Consider the following 22,810-nt stretch of genomic DNA (forward strand, 5'->3'; position numbering starts at 1 on the left):
TTTACTTATAGATCTATACTAGAGACTGTAAAAAATAATAAAGGAAAGAAAAGAAAAAAAGGTTTCATTGAACACCTAAGTTATTGCTTATCTAAACATGTGGATACTACTGTTGTTGGTGCAGACCTACAATACGATGGGGTCTCTAAAGCTGGAGTCCTTTGTTCTTTACTTGGAATAATTTATTTAACTTATACTTCCTTATATATATGTTTATTTTCAAATATTGAACAGTTTCACTGAACCAAATGATAAATTATGATACTATGCTCATATGAAACCTTATAAATTAACAGACTCTAACACTTACCAGGAGTGTGAAACCTATTGACAGGGAAGCATCAAAATGATCTGATTGTAAGACTGTCCAGAGCATGAAACCAGAGGATAGTGATATACTGTTATAATAATTTTAAAACAGCACTTACTCCTTACCTCGTCGAGGGATTAATCTGTTTATAAAAGCACATTTTATCTTCTGAAATTCGACTCATGTGAAAATGTACTTGAGTAAACAAAATGAGTAACTTTGTGACAGGAATTTCTTGAAATGTTTCTGAGACTAAGATAGGTAATCCCAGTTGTGGGATTTCATGCTCTAGAAATTTGAGTTGAAAGTCTGTCAAAATTAGGGTTAGATGGTGTCCTCTTTAAAAACAGAATGGAATGGCTAAGAGGATTTTTTCAAGAGACTTTCCAGTCTGAATACTCTAAAGCTTTTTTGTTGCCCTGAGTAAAATTTCTTGCCTCAACCCAGGATTATAGCTGTTTTTACATATGTTATGACATACCTTATGAATACCTAGCAGTCAGGGGATCCAGTTTCTATGTCTGACCTGGTTGGATGTTCACCAAATCAGCAGTTCTCAAGATGTGGTCGTAGGCCAGCAATATCCGCATCACCCAGGAACTTGTGAAGAGTGCCTATCCCAGGTCTACTGAATCAGTATTAATCTGATACCCTAATATTTAACAACCATAAATCCTAGAACCATAATCCCAGTCATTTACAAACTGAATCTGTGACCTGGTGCTAATCTTGTTCCTTTACTTTCTATACAGGTCTCCTCCCCTCACAATGCTTTTCCTCTGTGCTACCAAATTCTCTGCCTCTGCCCCTTCATCTTGCACAGACATCACCACCTTCTTGAGCAGTGACCCAAGTTCTCTGCCAAAGGTGCCAGCTACCAGTTCAGAAGCTAAGACCCAGGAATGTGGCCTGGCAGGGACAGCCACTAAGAAAGCAGCCACTTCTCTGGAATCATTCTTCCAAAAAGCTGCAGAAAAGCAGAAAGTCAAAGAAGCTTCAGTGTCATCTCTTACTGACACTACCCAGGCCCCCACGAGCAATTCACCATCCAAGCCCTCGTTACCTTTCCAAACCAGTCATGCTACAGGAACCGAGCCCTTCTTTAAGCAGAAGAGTCTACTTCTAAAGCAGAAACAGCTTAGTAATCCTTCAGTTGTCTTCCCTCCACAAAATCCACAGTCCAGCCCTAAAAAGTTAACAAACTCTTTTCCAACAGAATATCCAGATTGCACCCCCGTCTGTCAAGCAGTATTGAAGGTGGGATCCTCTAAAACAACTCCTGCAGGGATGGATTTGGCCCAGAATAGCCCAAGCAGTCTTGCTTCTGTAATTTCCAAGTCTGCTCCGGAGGTGGCTCAGAAGTCAACTACTACCCCAAGTCCTGTGGCAGCTGAGGACCAAGTGCCCTGTGAGAAGTGTGGCTCTCTGGTGCCTGTATGGGAAATGCCAGAACATACGGACTATCATTTTGCATTGGAGTTACAGAAATCCTTTACGCAGTCCCACTCCTCAGACTCACAGGTTGCGGACTATCATTTTGCATTGGAGTTACAGAAATCCTTTATGCAGTCCCACTCCTCAAACTCACAGGTTGTTCCTGCCAGTTCTCCTCAGGGCAAAAGAAATCCCAAGAGCCCTTCAGCCTCCAGTAATAAACGCCCTAGGCCTGAGGGCATGCAGACATTGGAATCATTTTTCAAGCCGTTAACACAATAGTGCTGCCCTCAGGCTTGCTGCAGGGTTTTAATATTTTACCTGTAAACTAGGAGATGGAAATGTTTTTACTTCTCAAGGAAACCTGTAACTTTTATACAAGAAAAATAATCCAGTTAGATGCTGAGTTAAGACCCCCATCTCTTCACAGGCATGGATTCTAATTCCATTGCTGACAGAGATGTAAAAACTGACTTATCTTGCAGAGATACAACTGCTCGGAGTTTTTAATCATTAAAGTTTAGGGACACAGTGTCGGTAAAAATGTGTGGGCCTTGAAGCCCACGAGAGGCACTTTCTTTTTCATCTGTAAAACTGATATACCTTACTGATGATTGGAAATCAAAGACAAGATACTTAAAGTCTGTAGCTTAAAGATTGGAACAGAAAAGTAATGGAGAAAAAACGTTTTAAAAAGATTTTTCCTCAAGCTCTGTGACAGGGGCAGTTTAGATAACGCTTTGACCAAATGTGAGGTTTGAGAACGTGAGGTAAAGACCTGAAACCCTAAAGTGGTAACTAGTTTAGGGCAGGGCTCTATACACAGAAGCTACTCAATAAATACTGAATTTCATACAAGGAAACCCTATTATGACCACAATTTTAGCCACTGGCCCTTCTATCTCATGTTTGGTCTAATGTAGAATGAGAGTGTTCGTGGACTAGTTCAGGAACTCTGTTTAGATTGGGTAAGTCATGATCAGAACTAGATCCTCTCTGGGATCTTGCTACTTAGGGCACCTAGGTGGCTCAGCTGGTGACTCCTGATCTCAGGGTTGTGAGTTTGAGCCCATGTTGGGTGTAGAGATTACTTAAAACTAAAATCTTAAAAAAAAAAAATAATCTTGCTGGTCTGAGTGTGATTTTGAGGAGCAGGAGCATCAGCATTATCAGGGAACTTCTAAGAAATTGTCTTAGCCTCACCTTCACCCGTACTGACCCAGAATCTGTATATTAAAGATTCTCCAAGGTGTTTGAGGACTACTGATCTAGAAGATGCCAGTGGCAAGCCAGGTTTGTAGAGGGCCATGACATTTCCTTAAACCCTAAAGTACAAATGTGAGGTAGTGCTTGGCTTTCAGGGTCACTGGCATGTTCATCTTTTTCCTTTTGATGTTTGAATATTTAGCTTAGGGTTTATCGTAGCTTTCTGCACTTGTCCGTGCTGATAGTTCCATTTTCTTTTCTTTTTCTTGGTTTTAGAGAGTGCGCAAGCAGGGTAGAGGTGGGGGGATAGAGGGAGAGAGAATATCTTAAGCAGGCTTTATGCTCAGCACGGAGCCTGTCGCAGGACTCAATCCCACGACCCTGGTATCATGACCTGAGTCGAAATCAAGAGTCAGATGCTCAGCCAACTGAGCCACCCAGGTGCCCTTACAGTACTGTATTCTTAATCTCTGTTCTTATATGTGGGAAGTCAGCTTTTTTGATATAGGAAACCTTGAGTTACACAGAGAACCCAACCGAAGATGAGCTGAATTAGGTGGTGTGTTGGGGGAAGTGGGTAGGAAGAATGGTGTACACATCCCATCTCTCATATGTACACAAACACCAACTGCTTTTAAAGCTTGTTTATAAATTAGGGGTCTGTATTTAGTTTGAAGAAAGTGGGGAGCATTTGAAAACCCTGAGTCTAGCAGGAAACTCTCTTCAAAACTATCTTCCTCTTTTGAGGTAGTTGAATGATGTGTACCACGGCCCTTTCCCTGCTAGATTTATAGTTTCCTGAAGGCAAGAATTCTTGCACATAATAGGTACTTGATATTCATTGGATGAAACATATGAAGTAAACAATTTTAGATGATTACCAGAACTGGAACAGTAAAAATGTACATACAGCTGATGGGGGTGAGGGGCTGCCTTACACATCTTTTTATCTTCCTAAACATTCCATTGATGTAGCAAGGTATAGCTCAGTGGTTCCTGAAGATATCTCATTAAATACTGAGATCATTTTCTAAAATTTCCTTTCTTAATCCAGTGAAAAGTTTGTTTGTTTTGTTTTGTTTTTTAAAGCCTAAAGAAGCAATACTCTCCTTTGGGTACTGTACAGATCAAGTGAAACAAATTTTTAACACTTCGCTTGATTGGAAAGAGAAATTGTGAGTAGAAACTTGAGTTTCACTGGACTTATAAGAGGCCCAGATGGGCGGGAGTAGTGAGTAACCAGTAACAACAAGCAGCACACCTATTTTCTTGGAAATGCCAACCCTGCCCCAGCATAGTGGCAATAAGCCCATGGAGGTACGAGCAGACGAACATGCAAAGGTCAGTGTTGGTTGAAAGCTATAGTGCCTTTTTGCTGAACACAAGCTTTTCTCATAGCCGTTTATCAGCAACTGTACAGATGGAAACGAACCGCTCTTAGTCCCCGACACAGGAGGAAGTTCTTCAACCACAGGCTACTTATAGTAGCCAGTCAAGCCAGTGGTATTTTTAAAAGCAGCAGAGCTTGAATAGTTAAGGAAGCTTTTACTTTAATACCCTGGAGACGGAATGCCTCGCTGGACATTGGGCCACATTTATCATTAAATTTCTTTTTCAAGGATCACTGCTCAAAACGCAGTCCCATAAAACATGACCGTCAGGTACTCTGAACACAGAAACACAAAGAAACGACTAAGGTGTGGCCAGGTGGTTCCAAGAAGCCAATTTAGGCTATGTAAACCTCACTTTGAGCTTTTCTGCATTGCTAGGGAGAGCTTGAGGGCCAGATTAACGTGACTCTTAAATTCCACTCTTCATTAAGTAGCTCACACACTAATCTCCACATCTCTGACATGGCACAGAAGTGGGCTCCTCATCACTGTGACCATACCAAGTGGCCAACTCCTCAAGTGCGGGCTGGTTACCTGTCTCAGCTGAAAAGGCAGTGGTTTCACTTTCTATTCTGCTTGCTCAAGAGCAATGCAAATAAGCCAGAACACCCAGGTCACAGTACTGGAACGCTGATCGCATGGGAGGGACAGGAAAGGGAGAATGGTAAATGATACCAGATGGGCTCTTTTCTCCATCCAGGGCTCAGTGGTGCTAGGGTTTCACTTGTCTCTAATCCTGAAGAGGAATCTAGCTCTGGAAGCTGAGCCCGTGTCTTAAGCATAAGCACAGTGTATTCAATAAAACATTTTTATTCTGTACAATATATATGTGTGTATTTAAATATATATATGTATGTATATATTTATATTTATATTTATATTTATATATATATGTATATGCAGAGAAACCTGAACCAACAAATCCCTGAGTCCGGGGAACCCAGGACATTAACAAAGGGAAAGGAAGGAGTCCATGCCCTAAAGTGTAGGAAATATGGCAACATCTTTCCCTTTCCCCCAGGCTCCCTGCAACAGAGGGAGGATTTAACATGGGAGCAGGAAGGGTGGAGGGGGTAAAGGATGGCAAGATGGGGAGCTGTGGGTCAGGTCCCCAGTCACTACTCTGGGAAACTAAAACACTGTTTGATCCAGCATTAAAACCAACAAATCACTGCAGAGGAAGGGACGAGACTGATTGACATGCAGCTGACCTTCGGTATGCCAAGCCTCAGCTCGGCAGCCCCACTCCTGGGCCAGCACAACAAATAGCACCTGTGGGGCCTATGAGCAGAAAAATGGAGAATGGCCCTTGAGTGAAGGGAAGGGAGACAAAGCTGAGGAACAGACCTCATGTCTCAGCACAAGGTGGGAACACTGCCCCTGTGCCATTTCTTCAGACTCTGGGCCAAGACCTCATGTCGCAGCACAAGGTGGGAGCACTGCCCCTGTGCCATTTCTTCAGACTCTGGGCCAGCTGGGCCAGCTGGGCCAGCTTCAGACCCGGGAGCAGCTGTCTTTTGTCCACAGTCAAGTAGAGATGGGCAACTTACATGGCCTTGAGAAGAGGTATACAAAAAGGAGTGCTTTCGAGGACCACCCCCAGTTGTTGTGACAATTCCTGAAGTGCAGGGACCACACCGGCGGATCATGCCCAGTCCAGACAGTGGAGCCAAGGTGGTGGTGGTCAGCTCCCTCCGGTAGACAGGTCGTGGAGTTCCCAGGGTTGATGAGCCAACCAGGTGGACACAAAGCTGCTGAGCACTGCCCTGAATTCTCCTGTCTTCTTGAGAACCTCAGGACTGCCCCTCCCTGGCCACAACAAGCTTGGCACCTCTCCAGAAAGGTGGCAGGGAGCAAGGGGCAGAGAGCACCGGTCTCTCCCTAGCCTATTAACACACAGAGCCGCCAACAGGGGGGGCAGCATGGCCAAAAGTCACCTTATATATTGTGGGGATGGCAGTAGAGCTGTGCCTGCCTGGAGGAGTCAGAAGCCCATGTTGGCCTGGGCCTCTCCTGCTGCAATGGCTTGCACATCAGTGACATGGCCGATGCCCTTGGTGACACCCTCCCGGAACAGCAGCTTGGCGCCCACCTTCAGGTACTCTGGGTGTTTCAGGAAGCGGAAACGTACCACTGCCTTCTCCCCTGTCCGCAGCTTGTCCTGCAGCAGATATGCCGTCACGGGTCCTGGGCAGTACCTCCCATCCCATTCTCTACCGGCCTTGGCTCTCCACCCTCAGGGGCCTATCAGGCTTCTACCCACCCAGAGTGGGGCTTTGTCCCCTTTACGGGATCAGGGAATTCTCTAGGAGTCTGGGGCCAGGCCTCCTTCCTTGCTGGAGGCAGAAGAATTATGACTTTCCCCTGGAAAAACAGCATGGCTGGGTCCCTCTCACCTTGGCATGGATCTTTTCCACCACTGCTGTCTGACGTACGTTGCCCACATGTACTGTCACCTGGAAGCCTCGCCGGAACGTGGTGGCATGGAACAGTAGAACTATCTCTGCCTCGAACACTGAGCAGATGGTGGGATTCATCTCGGGGCTCACCATCACCATGCCCTGGGGAGGCACAGCCCCCAGACCAAGGGCAGACCTTGCATTAGTCTCTCCCTCCCCCACCACCCTCACACCCTTTCCAGCTCCTGAATTTCCTCTTCCTCTAGGACTTCAAACACAAAGACCTCAACAGACAATATTCAAAACTCTCCACTTAAAACCCTTCCTTATCCCTCCCACGTCCTCTAATCCTTCTGCTAATGTTTAGTATTTGTAAGGTCCTGGATATTCAGGTTAGGTTGCACGACAACGATCCATATTTAAGTATCCTGAGTATTCTAAGCCTTTTTCAAACAGTCTGTGGAACCAGCTTCTTGGGTTAGAGACTGTGTTTCCTTTGAGTTCCTCTGAAGCATCTTAGGTGCTTCTCATTCAAGCAGCCAGTGTCCCAGGCACTTCTCTGTGTTCCCTCTGCAACCCATCCTCCCACCTCACCTTGCGAAGAAGTGCACGGTCAAAGTCCCCGAGGGCCAACGTAGCAGCCTGACCAGCTCGCAGCACACGACAGGCAGAGCGGTTGCGTTGGATGCTGCATACTCTCAGCTCCAGGAAGCAGCCATCGTCCGTGGGGCCCACTACCAGCTGGTCTCCCTCACGGCAAATCCCACTGTAGCCCAGAGGGCAGGCGGCACAGCATCAGCCTAGGCCCCCCACAACCTGCTTCTCTGTGAGGGTCACCCAGAACATTCTTTCCCTTCTAAGGCTGACTCCCTCAGGTGGTGGGGGGAAAGACCCTAAACTCCGGCATGTAGGCAGCAGAGAGGCCCAGTTCAAGGTTCAGACTCTGAAGGCTAATACCTGGAAAGGCCAGTAGTGATGGCTAGAGAGATACGTGCTGCTTTGACACTGAACCTGGTCCCTGAAAGAGCAAATTATTCCCTTGGGTTTCACTCTCTGCTTTGAAAAGAGTCTTAAGGGATCTTTTATTTCCCTACATGCAAATGAAGTCATTTGAATACATCTGGGGCTCAAGACCCACATTTCTCCCTCAGGGGCCGGGAGATGCCCAGTGAGCAGCAATACTGCTTGTTCCCTCGTGAGCCAACAGACTAGCTTTTTCTAGCTCTTCTCATTGTGACAGCCCAATCCAGAAACAAGCACATAGTTTGAAGGGCTCTCTTCAACTCCAGGGTCCTTAAGGCCATGACCCAGCATATGGGTATGTAAGGGCTGAATGGGGTAGGCAGCAAGCAAATCAAAGCAATTCACCTGGAAAGTGTTCCTCCAACAACAGTCCCCACCTCTGGTACTGTGTAGATTTCATCTACCTGAAGCCAAAGAAAATGCTATCAACGGCCAGCCAAGCCCAAAATCTCAAAACAGGCTCAGGGCTCAGTCAGAAATAGTCCCTCCCAGGGGCGCCTGGGTGGCTCAGTCAGTTGAGCGTCTGACCTCCGCTTGGGTCATGATTTCACTGTTCATGAGTTCAAGCCCCACATCAGGGTCTCTGCTGTCAGCACAGAGCCTGCTTTAGATCCTCTGTCCTCCCCCACTCCCTCTGCCCCTCCCCTCCTCACACGCATGCTTTCTCAAAAATAAAAAAAGAAACATTAAAAAAAAAAAAAAAAGAAAGAAAGAAAAAAAGAAAGAAGCCCCCCCCCCCCTTTCCTCAGCTCACTGCCCATTCAGGTGGCCAATTACCTGAAACTCTGTCAGCTGCTGCATGAGTTCCTCCTGCTCCTTGCTGTTGGTAAGTGGTGGCAAGATATTCAGAAAGACTTTGAGCAGGTCCAGACTCTCTCCAGACACGCTGGACAGTGTGAAGATAGGAGTGACACTGTAAAGGAAGGCAGCGAATGGACAGATAAGGAAACTTCTAACAGGAAGCAGAGGCTAGGGCTCCATGCGTGCAAAAGTGAGCTTCTGGGGCAGGGGTGGGGGGCAGGGGTACCTCTCTCCTATCTGCTCACCTTTTCAGGAGCTGAGTCCTCTCTTTGTGAGCCAGCCAAGGAGTGTGGCTCATGAGGCTTATCTCAGGGACCAAGGGAGACAGCGAATGCCTGGCATAGCATTTTGTCTCCTGGGTTCCAGGCACTAGCAAAGCTCCAGGCTGGCTACCACAGACTCCCTCCCACAATGCCAACCAGAAAAACCACAGAACTGAGCCAGAACTGGTCTGGACCTGGGGTGGGACACCACACTCTGGGGCCCCACGGCAGCCTTCCCTGTGGATCAGGGCTCCGGGGTGAGAAAGGCTTACTTGGGTGACTGGGCAAACTGTTGGGCAGCCGTGACCGCATCATCCTCGGAGGTGACCAGCATGGGGACCTTGTGGCAGCCAGGCTGCTTGAGGACCCGCTCTAGCTGTCGTACCGTCCTCTCCACTGTGGTCTTGGCACACAGGTCCACCTTGCTGACCACGATGAAGAAGGGCACTTTCAGGGCCAGGGCTAGCCCCAGATGTTCCCTTGTGGTGCCAGCTGCCTCAGAGAAGGAAGGCAGGCAGTAGGAGAAAAGGGTGAGAACATGGGAGGGAGCAGAGGGAACAGGAGAGTTTGTCTGGCTCCCAGATTTGAGGAGGCCCAGGGTAGGAGAGTCAGCACCCCCCTCCAGCCCCGTCCCTGCCCCGATGCCTCGTACCAATCCCAGTGTTAGCACTGACGAGGAGCAGGGCGCAGTCAGGGCAGTATGAAGTGAGGCCAAAGATGGTGGTGTGTAGGTACTTGTGGTGGCCTGCCAGGTCGATGAAGGTGATCATCTTGGAGCTGCTTTCACAGATCTCTTCTGCCGTCCGTGAGTCACTGTAATTCACCACCTGGCCCAGAGCCCAGGGCTCTCAGTGCCCCCTGCCAGCCTCCCCAACCCTTTAAGAGTTGCCAGGACCTAAACCGGTCACTGGGTGACCCTGCCTCGTAACCCTGAGCCCCATATCTGATTTGATTCAGCTGATTCCCCATTTGTTTTCTAAGGAGACAGAGCTTGTTCAGTGCCCTCAGGGTCGTCTTCTACACTACTCCGACAAGTCTCCACACTCTGCCCTCGGACTCTGTCCTTCACCACTACCATCCCATCCTCAGAGTCTGGCCCCACTGGGTCCCGCTGATTTCATGCACCTCTCCCTTGCTGTTAAAGCCCAGGATCTCGAAGCTGATGCTGGAGGTTCGGCCAGACTGAATCTCATGCAGGTGGCGGAAAAGGTTGAGTCGAGCCCGGCCCCGCCCATTGTCCAGCTCTCCCTGGGTCAGGACTCCAAGCAGAGTCGACTTCCCTGAGTCCACATTGCCCAGGACGGCCACACGGAGGTCTAGGAACTGTGGATGAATTGCCAGAGGTAAGGGCTCCAATCCCTTACATCGCTCCATGGATGGTTAAGGGCAGTGACACTCCCTGGGGACCAAATAATGACCTGGACACCCCCAGGTTCCCGGGCCAGTGAACAACCTGCCACCAGAGGCCCTCCTGGGAGCGTGGGCGTGAGAGATAGGGAAGGGTGTGTGCTCACCTGTTGGTTGTCAGGGACCTTTCGTACCAGCACCTCGGTAATCTTCCGGGGCATGTCGCTGTCATAATCTACTTCTCGCTCCCGGAGAACAGTGATGTCTGCCCCGACCCTGTCATCATAAAGCCATACTGCCACACCTCAACTTTATTCTCCTGCCCCCCACCTTCCGCCCTCTGGACCAAATGGCCTTCCCACACCTCCCAAACACCCTACTTCACTTCTTATCACCCTTCAATCTATCCTACATCCTTTGAAAGAAACAAATCTTAAATCAAGGAGCAAAAAAGCCTAGGTCCAACACGGAGGAGCCCGGAACACTAGCCTTCCCTACTTTAGCCTTTTGTCAAGAGTAGGCAGCAGAGGGAAAGTCCCTCCTTGGCCCCTCGGGCCCAAGATAACTGGGTATTCACAGGTCTTCTCCAGAGGCAGGTGAGGAGAACCGAGGGAGAATGGGAAGCATACTTCTCTGCCATCCGGTGTAGGGTCTTGAGGGATGCCCGCATCTCCTCCTCGGCCAGCCCCACCAGCAGCCCATTGTCCTCTACCCCAATCTGGTAGACAGCCTCACCGCGGCCCTCCTGGAGCCGCCACTTCATCTGTGTCACCAGGTGCTCAAAGCGGTACTGGGATGGATTCACCAGCTTCAGCTTAGGACAGGTGAGGTATTGTAAGAAAATAAGGTCAGAGATACTCCTCCTAAACCCACATGCTTCCCACCTGTCCTGCTCCAAGGACCAAGACCTTCCCTTCCTCCTTAACTGCCCCCCGCCCCCCATCCCTGGCCTCCTCTAACAGTCAGTCCCCCTCCATCAGAATGAGGTGCAGAGCCCTTATCCTGAATCATATTCCTAAACTGCTATAGATAATGAAATTGAAAGGATCTCAGAAAAATCACGCCCCCCCCCCCCCCCCCCCCGCCCGCCAAACACCCGAGCCTAAGACTCACTTTATATTCGATGTTTCCATCTTCAGCCTGAAAAGAAACAGAGAACAGTTACCACACGTTGTCCTGACCCAACTTCTGTTTCCCTTTGATTCTTGCTGGGGCCCAGGCAGCTAACTTGAGAGAGCAGGAAGCTCAGTGGCACCTCTGGAGCCTCTCAGGAAGGTCATTGGCAGACAAACCCTCTACTCAGCCCCAGTGGACCTCTCTGAAGGAAAGGCCTCTAGGAATACTGTGAGTCACCCATCTAAGCCAGAAACCGAACCCTTAGCCCCTCCTTTCTTTGATCACTGGTAATACATTCTTCCTAGACACAAGTTCACCCCCTCCTTTCCCCTGGGGCCTCAAACTTTTGTCCCCAGAAGTCTAGATCTCCTCCGTGTTCAGGCTGCTGAGGCCCTTCTTTGCTACTGGTCTGGAAGACACAATTTCCTTCCTGCCCACCCCTCCCCGCTGATGTCCTCAAGAGTAAGAGGCTGCAAGAGGTTCTGGATCAGGGCCAAAGGGTGAGCTCAGTACTGGTCACTATAAGCCTGATGAGAGAGGAGCCCAGGTAAAATGAGGGCAGGGCTCCAAAGCTGGGGCTGAGATGAAGAGAAGAAACTCAGAAAATGCAATAAAGGGGACAGACTCCACCAACCAGACTCACATGCCTGATGATGAAATCCGAATCCACCCACATAATTTCCTCTACCTCTTCCCTCTATCAGGTGACCCACCAGAGAAGCAACCTGTTGCCTGAGCCTTCCCCTCTAGGGAGCAACGGGGTAAGAGATTTGCTTGTTCTGCCTGTCCTGCATTTTGGCACTGCTCCTCCCTGGCCATTTCTTTTTCTTTTTTCCTTCCTGTCATCATTCCATCTCTCCAATGCCTTCTGACTCCCAGGCTCTCACAGGTCTTCACCCATAATCTCTACTTCATGGAATATAAGGGAGATCTTTTCCCATTAGCAAAGACCTTCCTTTTTATCATCTTGCTAAAAATGAAAAATTAGGATGGGTGGCTGCAGAATAGAGGTAGAAGGATGACGGTCTAGGCCAATAGTTCTCAAAGTGTGGTCCCAGGACCAGGTAGCATTAGCACTGCCTGGGAACTTGTAAGAAATGCAGAGCATCAGGCCCACCTCTGACCTACTGAATCAGAAACTCCAGGGGTGAGGCAGCAATCCAGGGGATTCTGATACATGCTAAAGTTTGATAACCACTGGCTCAGCTCTTCCCCTCAGTCCTCCTTTCCTAAGAGGGACGAAATAGCAGTTACTCTCTGCCTTAGGGATAGATGGAGCAAGAATGTGGAAGCTGTCCCTATTTCCTCATAGGACAAAGGGCGGGAAGACCTAAGCCTGACTGTTGTGTTTTTATACTGTGTACTCAACGATACAGACGGAACATATTGCTCTTTTCCCCAGTACTCCCCTGTGGAACAAGTTTAGAAAACTCTCTCCTCATCCCAGGATTGAATCTCCCTCCCGTCACAAGGATGAAGCGCGGGTATTCTACTCTGCTCTTTCCAAGGGGATGAAAGTGGGATCATCTTTCCCCACTACTCTTCCTGAGGTTACTGGACCAGAATGGGAGGGATCCTCCCTCCCCACTCTTCCTCGCTGGGGTCTGTCTGACCAGAGGGAAGGTACTCCCTGGGGTCTTAGGACCGGAAGGAAGGGTTCTCCTCTCCCCTCCGTGTTCTGACACCGGAAGGGGGTATCAATTCCCTCTGTCCCGCCTCCCTGGAGTACCGGGACCGGAAAGAGTGGTTTCCTCTCACCCGCCACTTCTTATGGAGCTCACCTCGGGGGGCAGGTACGGAGGGTTGTTGGCTTTGCCTCCTCTGTTCCTTCCGTTCTTCTTTTTCCCCTTCGGGCCCCCGCAGCCGCTGCTGCCGCCGGCCCCCCTAGCCTTAAGGGTTCCGCCCACGGCCGGGCCTCCTCCGGGCCGGCAGCAGCCGCCGAACAGCTCCGATACCCGCGAGTCCATCCGCCGCTGCCGCCAGCCCCCCGCCCGGCCCCGGCCCCTCCCCCCCCCGCCACCACCACCACCACCGCCGCCGCCGCCGCTGCTGCCGCCGCCGCCCCTACTGCCACCGCCGCGTCCGGCCAGCCAGAGGAGAGCGGGGTGGGGCCCTGCGCAGGCCACGCCCCCTCCCTTCTCTGGCCCCGGGTCGCGTCAGAAACAGCCGCGGGGCACCACGGGAGATAGAGTCCCCATTAAATGAGCTGGGATCTCCATTAAATGGGATCTCCATTAAATGAGCTGCCTGCTGCCCTACAGCTCCCAGGAGGCATTGCGGCTCAAGGGGCCGTGGGGCGGCATTGGGGCGTAGGCAAGGAGCGAGCCTTTGCGCGCAAAGGCCTAGGGGAGCTGTAGTCTGGTTCTCAATCTCGGTGCTGTGAGTGGGTCTTTTCTTAGGGCCTCTTTAAGGGGAAGTTTAGGAGCCCGGAGGCCTGGAGGTGGGACAGTCACCCGAAACCGAGGGCTTACATCAGAATCGAGCTTTGTGGGCGCTCCAGGGTTTGGGCCCTTAGCGAGATCCCAGACAACAGGTTTTGGACCTGAAGAGCTGCAAAATTCACGGAGACTGATCCCTCCAGCCGGCTGGCTCCACCCCGCCTCAATTTCTTCCCCGACTGCTGGCGTGCCGTCGGGGTGAGTCAGGGCGAATGCCAGGGCGGAGGCAGATGGTGGTTAGCCTAATTACGGCTGTTATTGTTGCGATGATTATGCCACCTTTACACAGTAGTCACTGCTTTATTACCAGGCTGGCACCCTCCGGGGGCTGGTTTTAGCAACCCGAGACACCGCGGTGCCATCGACACGAGGCCCAAACCCGTAAACCAGCCTTGCAGCCTGAAGGCTACAAGGATGCCCACAGCGAGAATTACCCCTCCCCTTTGTTTTGAAGTAGAACCAATCCCGGCACAGCGAGTTTAGTTTTAAAATAACCAGGGCTGTGGGAGGGGCCTGGCCCCCACTTGGGGCGGGGCTGGGGCTCCGGTTACGTCAGCCACTGCTAAGGTTGTGGCTGGGGGGAAGTAGCAGGTAATAGAAACTTGGCCCAGGGCCCAGGGGATTATTGACTTTTGACTTTCCTGCCAAGCTATCTCTCTTGCTTTTTAGGGCTCTTGCAGTCGGCAAAGAGGAAACACAGCGACAGAAACCAGTGTACAAGACACGAGAAAGGCAAAGTGGAGAAGCATGTTGCTGCGCTGGGAGTCAGGACGCCAAGGTTCAATTCCTAGCCCCATGGCTGTCTCATGATTCACCATTCACCCTGTGCCCACTTCCCCTCTTTCACAAACATCGAGATGCTCTCACACAGCCAAGAAGTAAAAAGGCCCTTCCCTCCAGATCTCAGTTTTCCCTGGAAAACTAGAAGCAGCAGCAGCAGCAGTGGCTCACCTCTGGTGATGCTTTCAGGAGTTCAGACCTGGTGGAGTCCTTGGCTTCCCCTCCACCACAAGGAGGGAGGCAGGGTGGTTGCTGTCCACGTGGCATAACTCCCCAAAGCAGTGGGAGTAGAAGGACCAAAATCTGTAAAAGGGCCTAGCAGATCCAGCCAATTTTGTGGTCTTCAGTGGTTGAAAGCACACATGACTTCTCTCTTCTCGACTCTGTTCCACTGAAGGAAGGTTATACTGCAGAGGTCAACTCCAGGCAGTGGCACAACCCCTCCAGGGAAACTGCTAATAGAGGCTGAGACTGAGGAACTCAGGAAGAGATCTCAAGAAGGATGGGGGTTGGGAGAGCCAAGTCCATTCCCCCAACATTCTCACCACCACCAGCTCTGGGCTCTCTTGATAACCAGGGCCTGCTGCACTCACCTGATAACACTTGTCCTCTCATCTTCCTGGGTCTTTCAGCCACCCAACACACAATTTCACTTCCTCCATCCCAATTTTTTAATTAAGCTGTTTATTTATTTATTTATTTATTTATTTATTTATTTAGAGAGCACACGAGCAGGGGAGGGGCAGAGAGAGAGGGAGAGACAGAGAGAATCCCAAGCAGGCTCTGCACCACCAGCACAGAGCTGATGTGAGGCTCAAACTCAGAAACTGTGAGATCATGACCTGGGCCTAAATCAAGAGTCAGATGCTTAACTGACTGAGCCCCCCAGGAGCCCCGAGGTTAATTTTTATGTTTAGATCTTTAATCCATGGGGAATTTATCCTTATGTATGAACTAATTTGATTTTTTTCCCTTCTAAACGGATAGGGAGCTGTCTCAAGTTACTTGTTTTAAAAAGTCACCCTCATCATACACTAAGATCTACATACGCATGGATCTGATTCTGGACTCTCTCCTGTTTTATTGTTCGTTTATTCCTGATCCAACACCACAGCATTTTAATCATTGTACTTTTATAGTATGTTTTGATTTCCGCTCCTTACTTCCTGAGACACACCCCTCCTGGCCTCCATGACACACTTGTTTATTCTTCATTATACCTCTCTGGCTACTCCTTACTCCCCTCCACAGTCTCTTCTCTCTCTGCTCATCCCCTAAATATTAGTGTCTTCAGGATCCTAGCTCATCCTTATTCTACTTGCCTTCCCTGGGTGATCTTATACACACCTATACTGATGACTCTCAAACACATCTCTATTATCAATGGTGTTCCTAAATGTCTCTTTACTGTCCAATGGAACAGGAAACTCACTATACAAAAAATGGAACTCATCTTTTCTCCATACCTACACACCAGTAAACCTGGTCTTCCTTTAGTGTTCTCCCTTCATTGAATGGCACAACTGGCCATCTTAAAAAACCTGCTTGTCTTAGTAGTCTCTATCCCTTCTCTTCCTGGGGACAACCACCAAGTCATGGTCATTGGACATCCTAAATATCTCTAGGGTTCACCCAATTCTCTCCACCCTACCGTGACTGCCGTAGTTCAGGCCTCTTTTATCAATGCACTTGGGTAACCGCAGTCACTAGCTTTAATTGGTATTCCTGCTTCCTCTCTCATCCTCCCTGTAATATAATCTATCCATTGCAGCCAGTGTAGAGATTAAATTTATAAATTTAATCATGTCACTCCCCTACTTAAAGCTTTCAAAGCTTCCTCATCCCCCTACAGGATCAAGTTTAAACTTTTTAACATGGCTTATAAAGCTTTGCCATAATCTGGATCCTGTTTGTCTACCACAGCCTTAACTCTTTATAATGTGAACCCGTTTCATTCCTTGGATGAAGGATGCTCTTGTCTCTCAAGGTCTCCAGGATAGGTAGGTCCTCCTCTTTACCTTTACTCATCCTATAGGTCACAGTTTCTTGGGCACATTTCCTCTGGGACCACCCCTCTCTTCCACATCAGCTAGGTTAGGCACTCGGTTCTTCGCATCCACAGCCCGTGCACACCTCACTGTATAAAATTCATCACGTGGGATCGTATTTATAGGCGGCAAACCCCTTGAGGACAGCGACTGCCTCCTGTTTGTTTGCCACAGTCTCCAGCACCTAGGACAGGGCCTGGCATGAAGTAGGTGCCCAGCGAATAGTGAACGCAGGAGAGAATGCGTGAGGGCGAGGGTCCTCTGGAAGGCAGAACTTAGTGTCTGAGACAGCGTGGGTTCTCTGTACAGTTAGGGCTCGGTGTACCTGTGAGGGAGTGTTGCTAGGGAGCACAGGAATCAAAACCTAGCTCGGCCCAGCCTCCATTACTGCGGCGGTGCAGTGCCCCCGCCCCTCCACCGCCGAAGCGGAAGTGGAGGCGTGGGCTTCCCATGATACCTCGCGGGGCGCCTGTTCAAACCGCACGGAGAAGAGGGAGGAGGTAGTGATGGCGGCTCCGGAGCCGGAAGTGCTGTGTCCGACCACAGTACCTGGTAAGGACTGGGGTCCGGAGCTCGGGGAGCCTTGGGGACCTGTTTCTTCTCTACACCGCTCTCCAGTCTTTTAGCCCATGACCCTTTCTCTGGCCCTTCTTACTTGTCCCCATTTCCTGGCTCCCGCCCGGCGCCACGGACTCCATCGCCCCCTCGGTCCTGGATCCCACTGGTTCGTCCCCACTGTTGTCTTCCTCTGGGCGGCACTCTGGACCCCGCTTGATTACAGTTACAGTAAACTAATTTCCCCAGATCAGGGATTCCACTTTCTGAGCGGAGGCCTGGTCACGGTGTCTGAAATTCTCCTTTCCCCCAGCTTCCATCCGGCGTCACTTAAATCCCCGTAAGCGTCTGGGGTCGGGAGTCTCCTAGCCGCCACCCACACAGGAGTTTGCGGAGGGAATGTGTCGGGCTGTTCCCTCCGCAGTACAAGGGAATGAGAAGACTGACTTTGGCTTTTAAGTTTTTCAAGTGTCTGCCTTGTTCCTCTGCGCACCTACTAGAATTGGAATGGTATGAGAAGTCAGAGGAAACCCACGCCCCCCAGATAGAACTACTTGAGACTGCCTCCGCTCAAGAACCTTCCAACCTTTCGGAGCCCTTTCGCCCCAGAGACTGCATGGTGCCAGTGGTGTTTCCCGGGCCTGTGAGCCAGGAAGGCTGCTGTCGGTTTACTTGTGAACTTCTAAAGCATATCATGTACCAACGCCAACAACTGCCTCTGCCCTATGAACAGCTTAAGCACTTCTACCGAAAACCTTCTCCCCAGGTAGGCACAGGCTTTGGGAGAAAGCTGGTGGGGAGACTGTGATGATTAGACCGTAGACAGCTGTAAAGGGGTTCTGAAGAGTCTTCAGGTCCTGTCAGCCTAAGCAGCTGTAAGGAATGTGTTTCAGCCCCAGGACTTTAGTCAGTTTCTCCTCACCCCAGTCTTTGATAGCCTAACCCCTCTCACATTTTCTCATTTTCTTTTTTGGAAAACTGCTATTGTGTTGCATTTTGGCTTCATGAACTGACCCTGTAATTTTAGTGTTTTTTCTCCCCCAGTTTTGTTTTTTTTTTTTTTTTACTATATTTTTGAGTTTATTTATTTATTTTGAGAGAGAGAGCGTGCAAGCAGGGGAGAGGCAGAGAGAGAGAAAGAGGGAAGCAGGCTTGGCAGGGTCAGTACAGAGCCTGACTTGGGGCTGGAACTCCCAAACTGTGAGATCATGACCCGAGCGGAAATCAAGTCAGACACTTAACTGACTGAGCCGCCCAGGCACCCATCTCCCCAAATTTTCATCTCTTTGTTTTTATGTTTTACTTTATAGGGGACTTCCTTGACTTGATATTCTAACACTTCTATAATTTTTTTCTTTTTTGGCAATCATAGTCTTAAGAGCTCTTTTTCATGTTTCTTCTTCTTTTTTTTTTTTAAGCTTATTTATTTATTTTGAGAGAGAGAGAGAGCGTGCGCGCACAAGCGGGGTAGGGGCAGAGATAGAGGGGGAGAGAATCCCAAGCAGGCTCCATGCTGCCAGCACAGAGACTGACACGGGGCTCAAACACACAAACTGTGAGGTCATGACCTGAGTGGAAATCAAGAGTTGGATGCTTAACCAACTGAGGCACCCAGATACCTCTCATGTTTCTTAAAAAAAAAAAAAAAAATTTTTTTAACATTTATTTATTTTTGAGAAGAGAGAGACAGAGCATGAGCGGGGGAGGAGAGAGAAAGAGGGAGACACAGAATCTGAAACAGGCTCCAGGCTCTGAGCTGTCAGCACAGAGCCTGACGCGGGGCTTGAACTCACAGACTGTGAGATCATGACCTGAGCTGAAGTTGGAGGCTTAACCGACTGAGCCACCCAGGTGCCCCATCATGTTTCTTTTTTAAATAGCATCCTGTTGTTTCACATCTCTATGATTTTCTTTTACTTGAGAATATTAATTGCTGTATTTTTGAAGTTTTCCTCTGTTCCTTTCAGTTTCTTTTAGATTCATTTTCCTGTTTGTTTTGGTCTCTGTCATGTTAGAGGCTTTTATTCTGTCTCTGGTGAGGGATACCTGGATGGCTCAGTCAGTTGAATGTCCGACTGGCTCAAGTCATGGTCTCATGTTCATGGGTTCCAGCCCTACATTGGGCTCTGTGCCGACAGCTCAGAGCCTGGAGCCTGCTTCAGATTCTGTGTCTCCCTCCCTGCCCCTTTCTCTCTCTTTCTCTCTCTCTCTCTCAAAAATAAACAAACATTTTTTATTTAAAACAAATTTTTTAAATGTTTTTTTAAATTTATTTTTGAGACAGAGACAGAGCATGAGCAGGGGAGGGGCAGAGAGAGAGAGGGAAACACAGAATCTGAAGCAGGCTCCAGGCTCCAAGCTGTTAGCACAGAGCCCAACGCGGAGCTCAAACTCACGGACTGTGAGATCATGACCTAAGTTGAAGTCGGACACTTAACCGACTGAGCCACCCAGGTGCCCCTAAATAAATTTTTAAAAAAAACCCATAATTCGGTGAAAGCTCTGTATGCCTGGCTGGGCCTTGTGAGCTGATAGACTTCACTTCAAGGATACTGGGTAGGAATCTCATGGTCTCTTTGGAGGACTCTAAAACATCAGTATTGGAAAGTCTTCTCTCTGGAGAAGACTGGGTGGAGGAAATTGGCAGGTGATCTAAGGGTCCTCACAGAGGTTTTCATGCAGTCCCCCTCTTTTCATTCTTCTGTGATGCCTGAATTGCCAGTTCCTAAGCCTTTCTGGGGTTCTGCAGTATGAATCATTTTGCTTTCATGGGCCTTCCCTCTGTTAGCGCTTGGTAATACGCTCCCTTGAACTCTTCCGTGTGCCTTCTGTTTTCCAAAAATTTGTTGTTGCTTTTGTCTGTTTCCCAGTTCTCTTTGCCCTTGGGAATTCTTTCTTTCCCCCCTCCCTCCCTTCCTTTTTCCCCTTCCTTTTCCCCTCATTTAGTAGTATTTCAGATGGGACCACAAATAAGCATGTGTTCAATTTTTCATGTTTAACTGGAAGACCAACTGCAGAATCACCTTTCTCAAGCCAGATTATCCCCATTTCCTGTTGTCACTCATGGCACAGCAAAATTTGCTACTTGCCATGCCACCAGATCTCCTTGACTATTTTAGTTGCTTATTTCTGGATGCTCTCCTGCTTCAGAGTACTGTCTTTCTGTTCTTTTTATTTATTTTTATTTATTTTTTTAATTTACATCCAAGTTAGCATATAGTGCAACAATGATTTCAGGAGTAGATTCCTTAATGCCCCCTTACCCGTGTAGCCCACAACCCCTACAGGAACCCTCTGTTTGTTCTCCATATTTGAGTCTCTTATGTTTTTGTTTCCCTCCCTGGTTTTTTGTTGTTGTTGTTGTTGTTTTGGTTTTTTTTTAATGTTTACCCTGAGACAGAGACAGAGCGTGAATGGGGGAGGGTCAGAGAGAGGGAGACACAGAATCAGAAGCAGGCTCCAGGCTCTGAGCTGTCAGCACAGAGCCCAACGCGGGGCTCGAACTCAAGGACCACGAGATCATGACCTGAGCTGAAGTCGGATGCTTAACCAACTGAGCCACCCAGGCGCCCCTCTCCCTCCCTGTTTTTATATTATTTTTGCTTCCCTTCCCTTATGCTCATCTGTTTTGTGTCTTAAAAGTCCTCATATGAGTGAAGTCATATGATATTTGTCTTTCTCTGACTAATTTTGCTTAGCATAATACCCTCTAGTTCTATCCACGTAGTTGCGAATGGCAAGATTTCATTCTTTTTGATTGCTGAGTAATACTCCATTGTATTTATATACCACATCTTCTGTATTCATCTGTCGATGGACATTTGGGCTCTTTCCATACTTTGGCTATTGTTGATAGTGGTGCTGTAAACATTGGGGTGCATGTGTCACTTCAAAACAGCACACCTGTATCGTTTGGATAAATACCTAGTAGTGCAATTGGTGAGTCATAGGGTAGTTCTATTTTTAATTTTTTGAGGAACCTCCATATTGTTTTCCAGGGTGGCTGCACCAGTTTGTATTCCCACCTGTCTTTCTGTTCTAAACGTGGGAAAAAATATGGTTTTGTACAAAGAATACATTTTCCTTTTTGATATATTGCCCTCTGATAAAATCCAGCGTCTTCGCCGTGGAAGCCCAGTCCCAGAAGTCTACTGCATCCCAACAGGTATCTTCAGAGGGCAATGGCTTCCCCCATCTTGTCCTTCCCTTTCACCATTCTTTGTCCTCACAGGCAGAAGAGGTGATGAAGAAGAAACCTCGGGCCACTGTTGAGGTGAGCAGCAGGAAATGCCAACAATCCCTGGCAGAACTGGAGAGTGTCCTCAGCCACCTAGAGGGTCTCTTTGCCCGGACACTAGTACCCCGAGTGCTAATCCTCCTTGGCGGCAGTGCCCTAAATCCCAAGGAGTTCTACGAGCTTGACTTGTCCCGGTTGGCCCCCAACAGCATGGACCAGAGCCTGAGCACAGCAGCTTGTTTGCGCCGTCTCTTCCGAGCCATTTTCATGGCTGATGCCTTCAGTGAGCTACAGGCTCCTCCACTCATGGGCACCATTGTCATGGCACAGGGGCACCGTGACTGTGGAGAAGATTGGTTTCAACCCAAGCTCAACTACCGAGTGCCTACCCGGGGTCACAAACTGACTGTGACCCTGTCCTGTGGCAGGCCCTCTATCCCAACCACAGCCTGGGAGGATTACGTTTGGTTCCAGGCACCAGTGACACTTAAAGGCTTCCATGAGTGAATGGGGGTGCTTCTTAATCATGAACACAATGGCTTCAGTTATCTTTCCCCCTCTGGCACCAGGTCACCCATCTTTTGTTTAGAGCTAGAGTTGCTTCCTGGTGAGAGGAATGTTCTGTTCTTCCGGCTGCCTGCCTCCCTTCCTCAGACTTCCTGGTGGGCTGATTGGCTGTGGCTGTCATAATTATCATTGAACAACATCTCTTTGAATCAAAGGTTGATTTTCCCAGAAGGTGCTGGGTGAGGCATTTCTGTTCAGGGATGGAAAACAAGTATGAGTCCATAGACAGACACTCTTATGGAAGTGGCTTTTTGCTGTGGCCTTTCAGAATTTTTACCAGGGACATAATGAACTTAAATGTAAAAATGAATGGATCCATATTAAATTATCTGAGACTCTTGTTTTAAAGATTTCCAGGGTTCAGATGGAATATTTTATCTTTCTCCTTGGTCTCTTATGCTCCAGGGCTTCTAGGATTTTTTCGACTGCAGTTCTTTCTCTTTATCAGCCCCAGGCCGATCTGAGAAGTTAAGTGACTTGGTCAAAGTTCTATAACACTTTGATGTCAGAGTTGGGACTAGAGTCCTCATCAGCTGACTCCTAGCCTGGCATTTTTTCCTTGTCACATACTGGTATTTGTGATCATTAAAGTATGTGTGCCCCAGGTCACACAGGGGAAGGGGGCTGAGAGACTGGGCTAAGAAAGAGGGTCTTTGTAAAGCCTGTGGGATCTGCTCCTGAGGCCAAATGGCCTTTTGGGGATTCTGCCTAGCCTGTCTCCATTGCAGCTGTGGTCACCGCTGGCAGTTACTATTGGCAGTATTGTCCTTAGGCAAACCCCGCTCTCCTGCCTGTGGCAGTTCCTCCTCAGCTGCACCTCTGAATTGGCCCTCCTGATCCTTGCTGTTCCCTCTGGCTTTATGGTGTCCTGACTGCTAAGCATTGATGCTCTTAG

General features: G+C 48.9%; 3 protein-coding genes and 1 long non-coding RNA gene across 10 annotated transcripts in view; 3 read left to right on the top strand and 1 right to left on the bottom strand.

Annotated features, from left to right (window-relative positions):
• POLH (DNA polymerase eta) overlaps positions 1–2,607 on the top strand; it is a 45,728-nt gene extending 43,121 nt beyond the window's left edge. For all 3 annotated transcript variants that reach the window (XM_042938878.1, XM_042938879.1, XM_042938880.1), the window contains one exon: positions 1,063–2,607. In XM_042938878.1, the coding sequence (XP_042794812.1) occupies positions 1,063–2,026 (964 nt within the window). In that variant the 3' untranslated portion in view covers positions 2,027–2,607. The remainder of the gene's footprint in view (positions 1–1,062) is intronic.
• Positions 2,608–6,266: 3,659 nt separating this feature from the next.
• GTPBP2 (GTP binding protein 2) lies at positions 6,267–14,728 on the bottom strand. 4 transcript variants are annotated; one of them, XM_042938884.1, is made up of 12 exons: positions 14,680–14,728; positions 11,288–11,314; positions 10,804–10,988; positions 10,342–10,450; positions 9,953–10,150; positions 9,480–9,654; positions 9,100–9,319; positions 8,541–8,676; positions 8,109–8,167; positions 7,335–7,506; positions 6,738–6,902; positions 6,267–6,502 (listed from the first exon to the last, which is right to left on the bottom strand). In XM_042938884.1, exons 3-12 carry the CDS (start codon positions 10,935–10,937, stop codon positions 6,326–6,328), a joined length of 1,545 nt encoding a protein of 514 aa, XP_042794818.1. In that variant the 5' UTR covers positions 10,938–10,988; positions 11,288–11,314; positions 14,680–14,728; the 3' UTR covers positions 6,267–6,325. The 4 variants fall into 4 exon arrangements, with proteins under 4 accessions (XP_042794818.1, XP_042794817.1, XP_042794815.1 ...); XM_042938883.1 differs by lacking the exon at positions 14,680–14,728 and adding an exon at positions 13,762–13,925; XM_042938881.1 differs by lacking the exon at positions 14,680–14,728 and adding an exon at positions 13,072–13,275.
• Positions 10,899–14,603, top strand: LOC122219960. The gene is made up of 4 exons (XR_006202616.1): positions 10,899–10,998; positions 11,314–11,518; positions 11,995–12,051; positions 14,398–14,603. It is a non-coding gene; the product is annotated as an uncharacterized LOC122219960 (long non-coding RNA).
• Positions 14,729–16,514: 1,786 nt separating the features above from the next.
• Positions 16,515–22,265, top strand: LOC122219958 (MAD2L1 binding protein). 2 transcript variants are annotated; one of them, XM_042938895.1, is made up of 3 exons: positions 16,515–17,108; positions 17,425–17,877; positions 21,343–22,265. In XM_042938895.1, the coding sequence occupies exons 2-3, from the start codon at positions 17,545–17,547 to the stop codon at positions 21,853–21,855; spliced, it is 846 nt and encodes a 281-aa protein (XP_042794829.1). In that variant the 5' UTR covers positions 16,515–17,108; positions 17,425–17,544; the 3' UTR covers positions 21,856–22,265. The 2 variants fall into 2 exon arrangements, with proteins under 2 accessions (XP_042794829.1, XP_042794830.1); XM_042938896.1 differs by having other exon boundaries at positions 17,612–17,877.
• Positions 22,266–22,810: the final 545 nt, after the last annotated feature.

This window comes from Panthera leo, chromosome B2 (assembly GCF_018350215.1).
Source record: "Panthera leo isolate Ple1 chromosome B2, P.leo_Ple1_pat1.1, whole genome shotgun sequence".
Taxonomy (NCBI): domain Eukaryota; kingdom Metazoa; phylum Chordata; class Mammalia; order Carnivora; family Felidae; genus Panthera; species Panthera leo.

Bases quoted from the DNA above. Each gene is read 5' to 3' on its own strand.
- GTPBP2 (XM_042938881.1), bottom strand. From the start codon at position 13,257: ATGGACTCGCGGGTATCGGAGCTGTTCGGCGGCTGCTGCCGGCCCGGA. The intron at 7,507-8,108 runs GTGAATTGCTTT...TCTGGGCTACAG, and splicing joins GTTGGAGGAACACTTTCCAG to TGGGATTTGCCGTGAGGGAG. The intron at 6,903-7,334 runs GTGAGGTGGGAG...GTGCCTCCCCAG, and splicing joins ACCGTGCACTTCTTCGCAAG to GGCATGGTGATGGTGAGCCC.
- LOC122219958 (XM_042938895.1), top strand. From the start codon at position 17,545: ATGAGAAGACTGACTTTGGCTTTTAAGTTTTTCAAGTGTCTGCCTTGT. The intron at 17,878-21,342 runs GTAGGCACAGGC...TTGTCCTCACAG, and splicing joins ACCGAAAACCTTCTCCCCAG to GCAGAAGAGGTGATGAAGAA.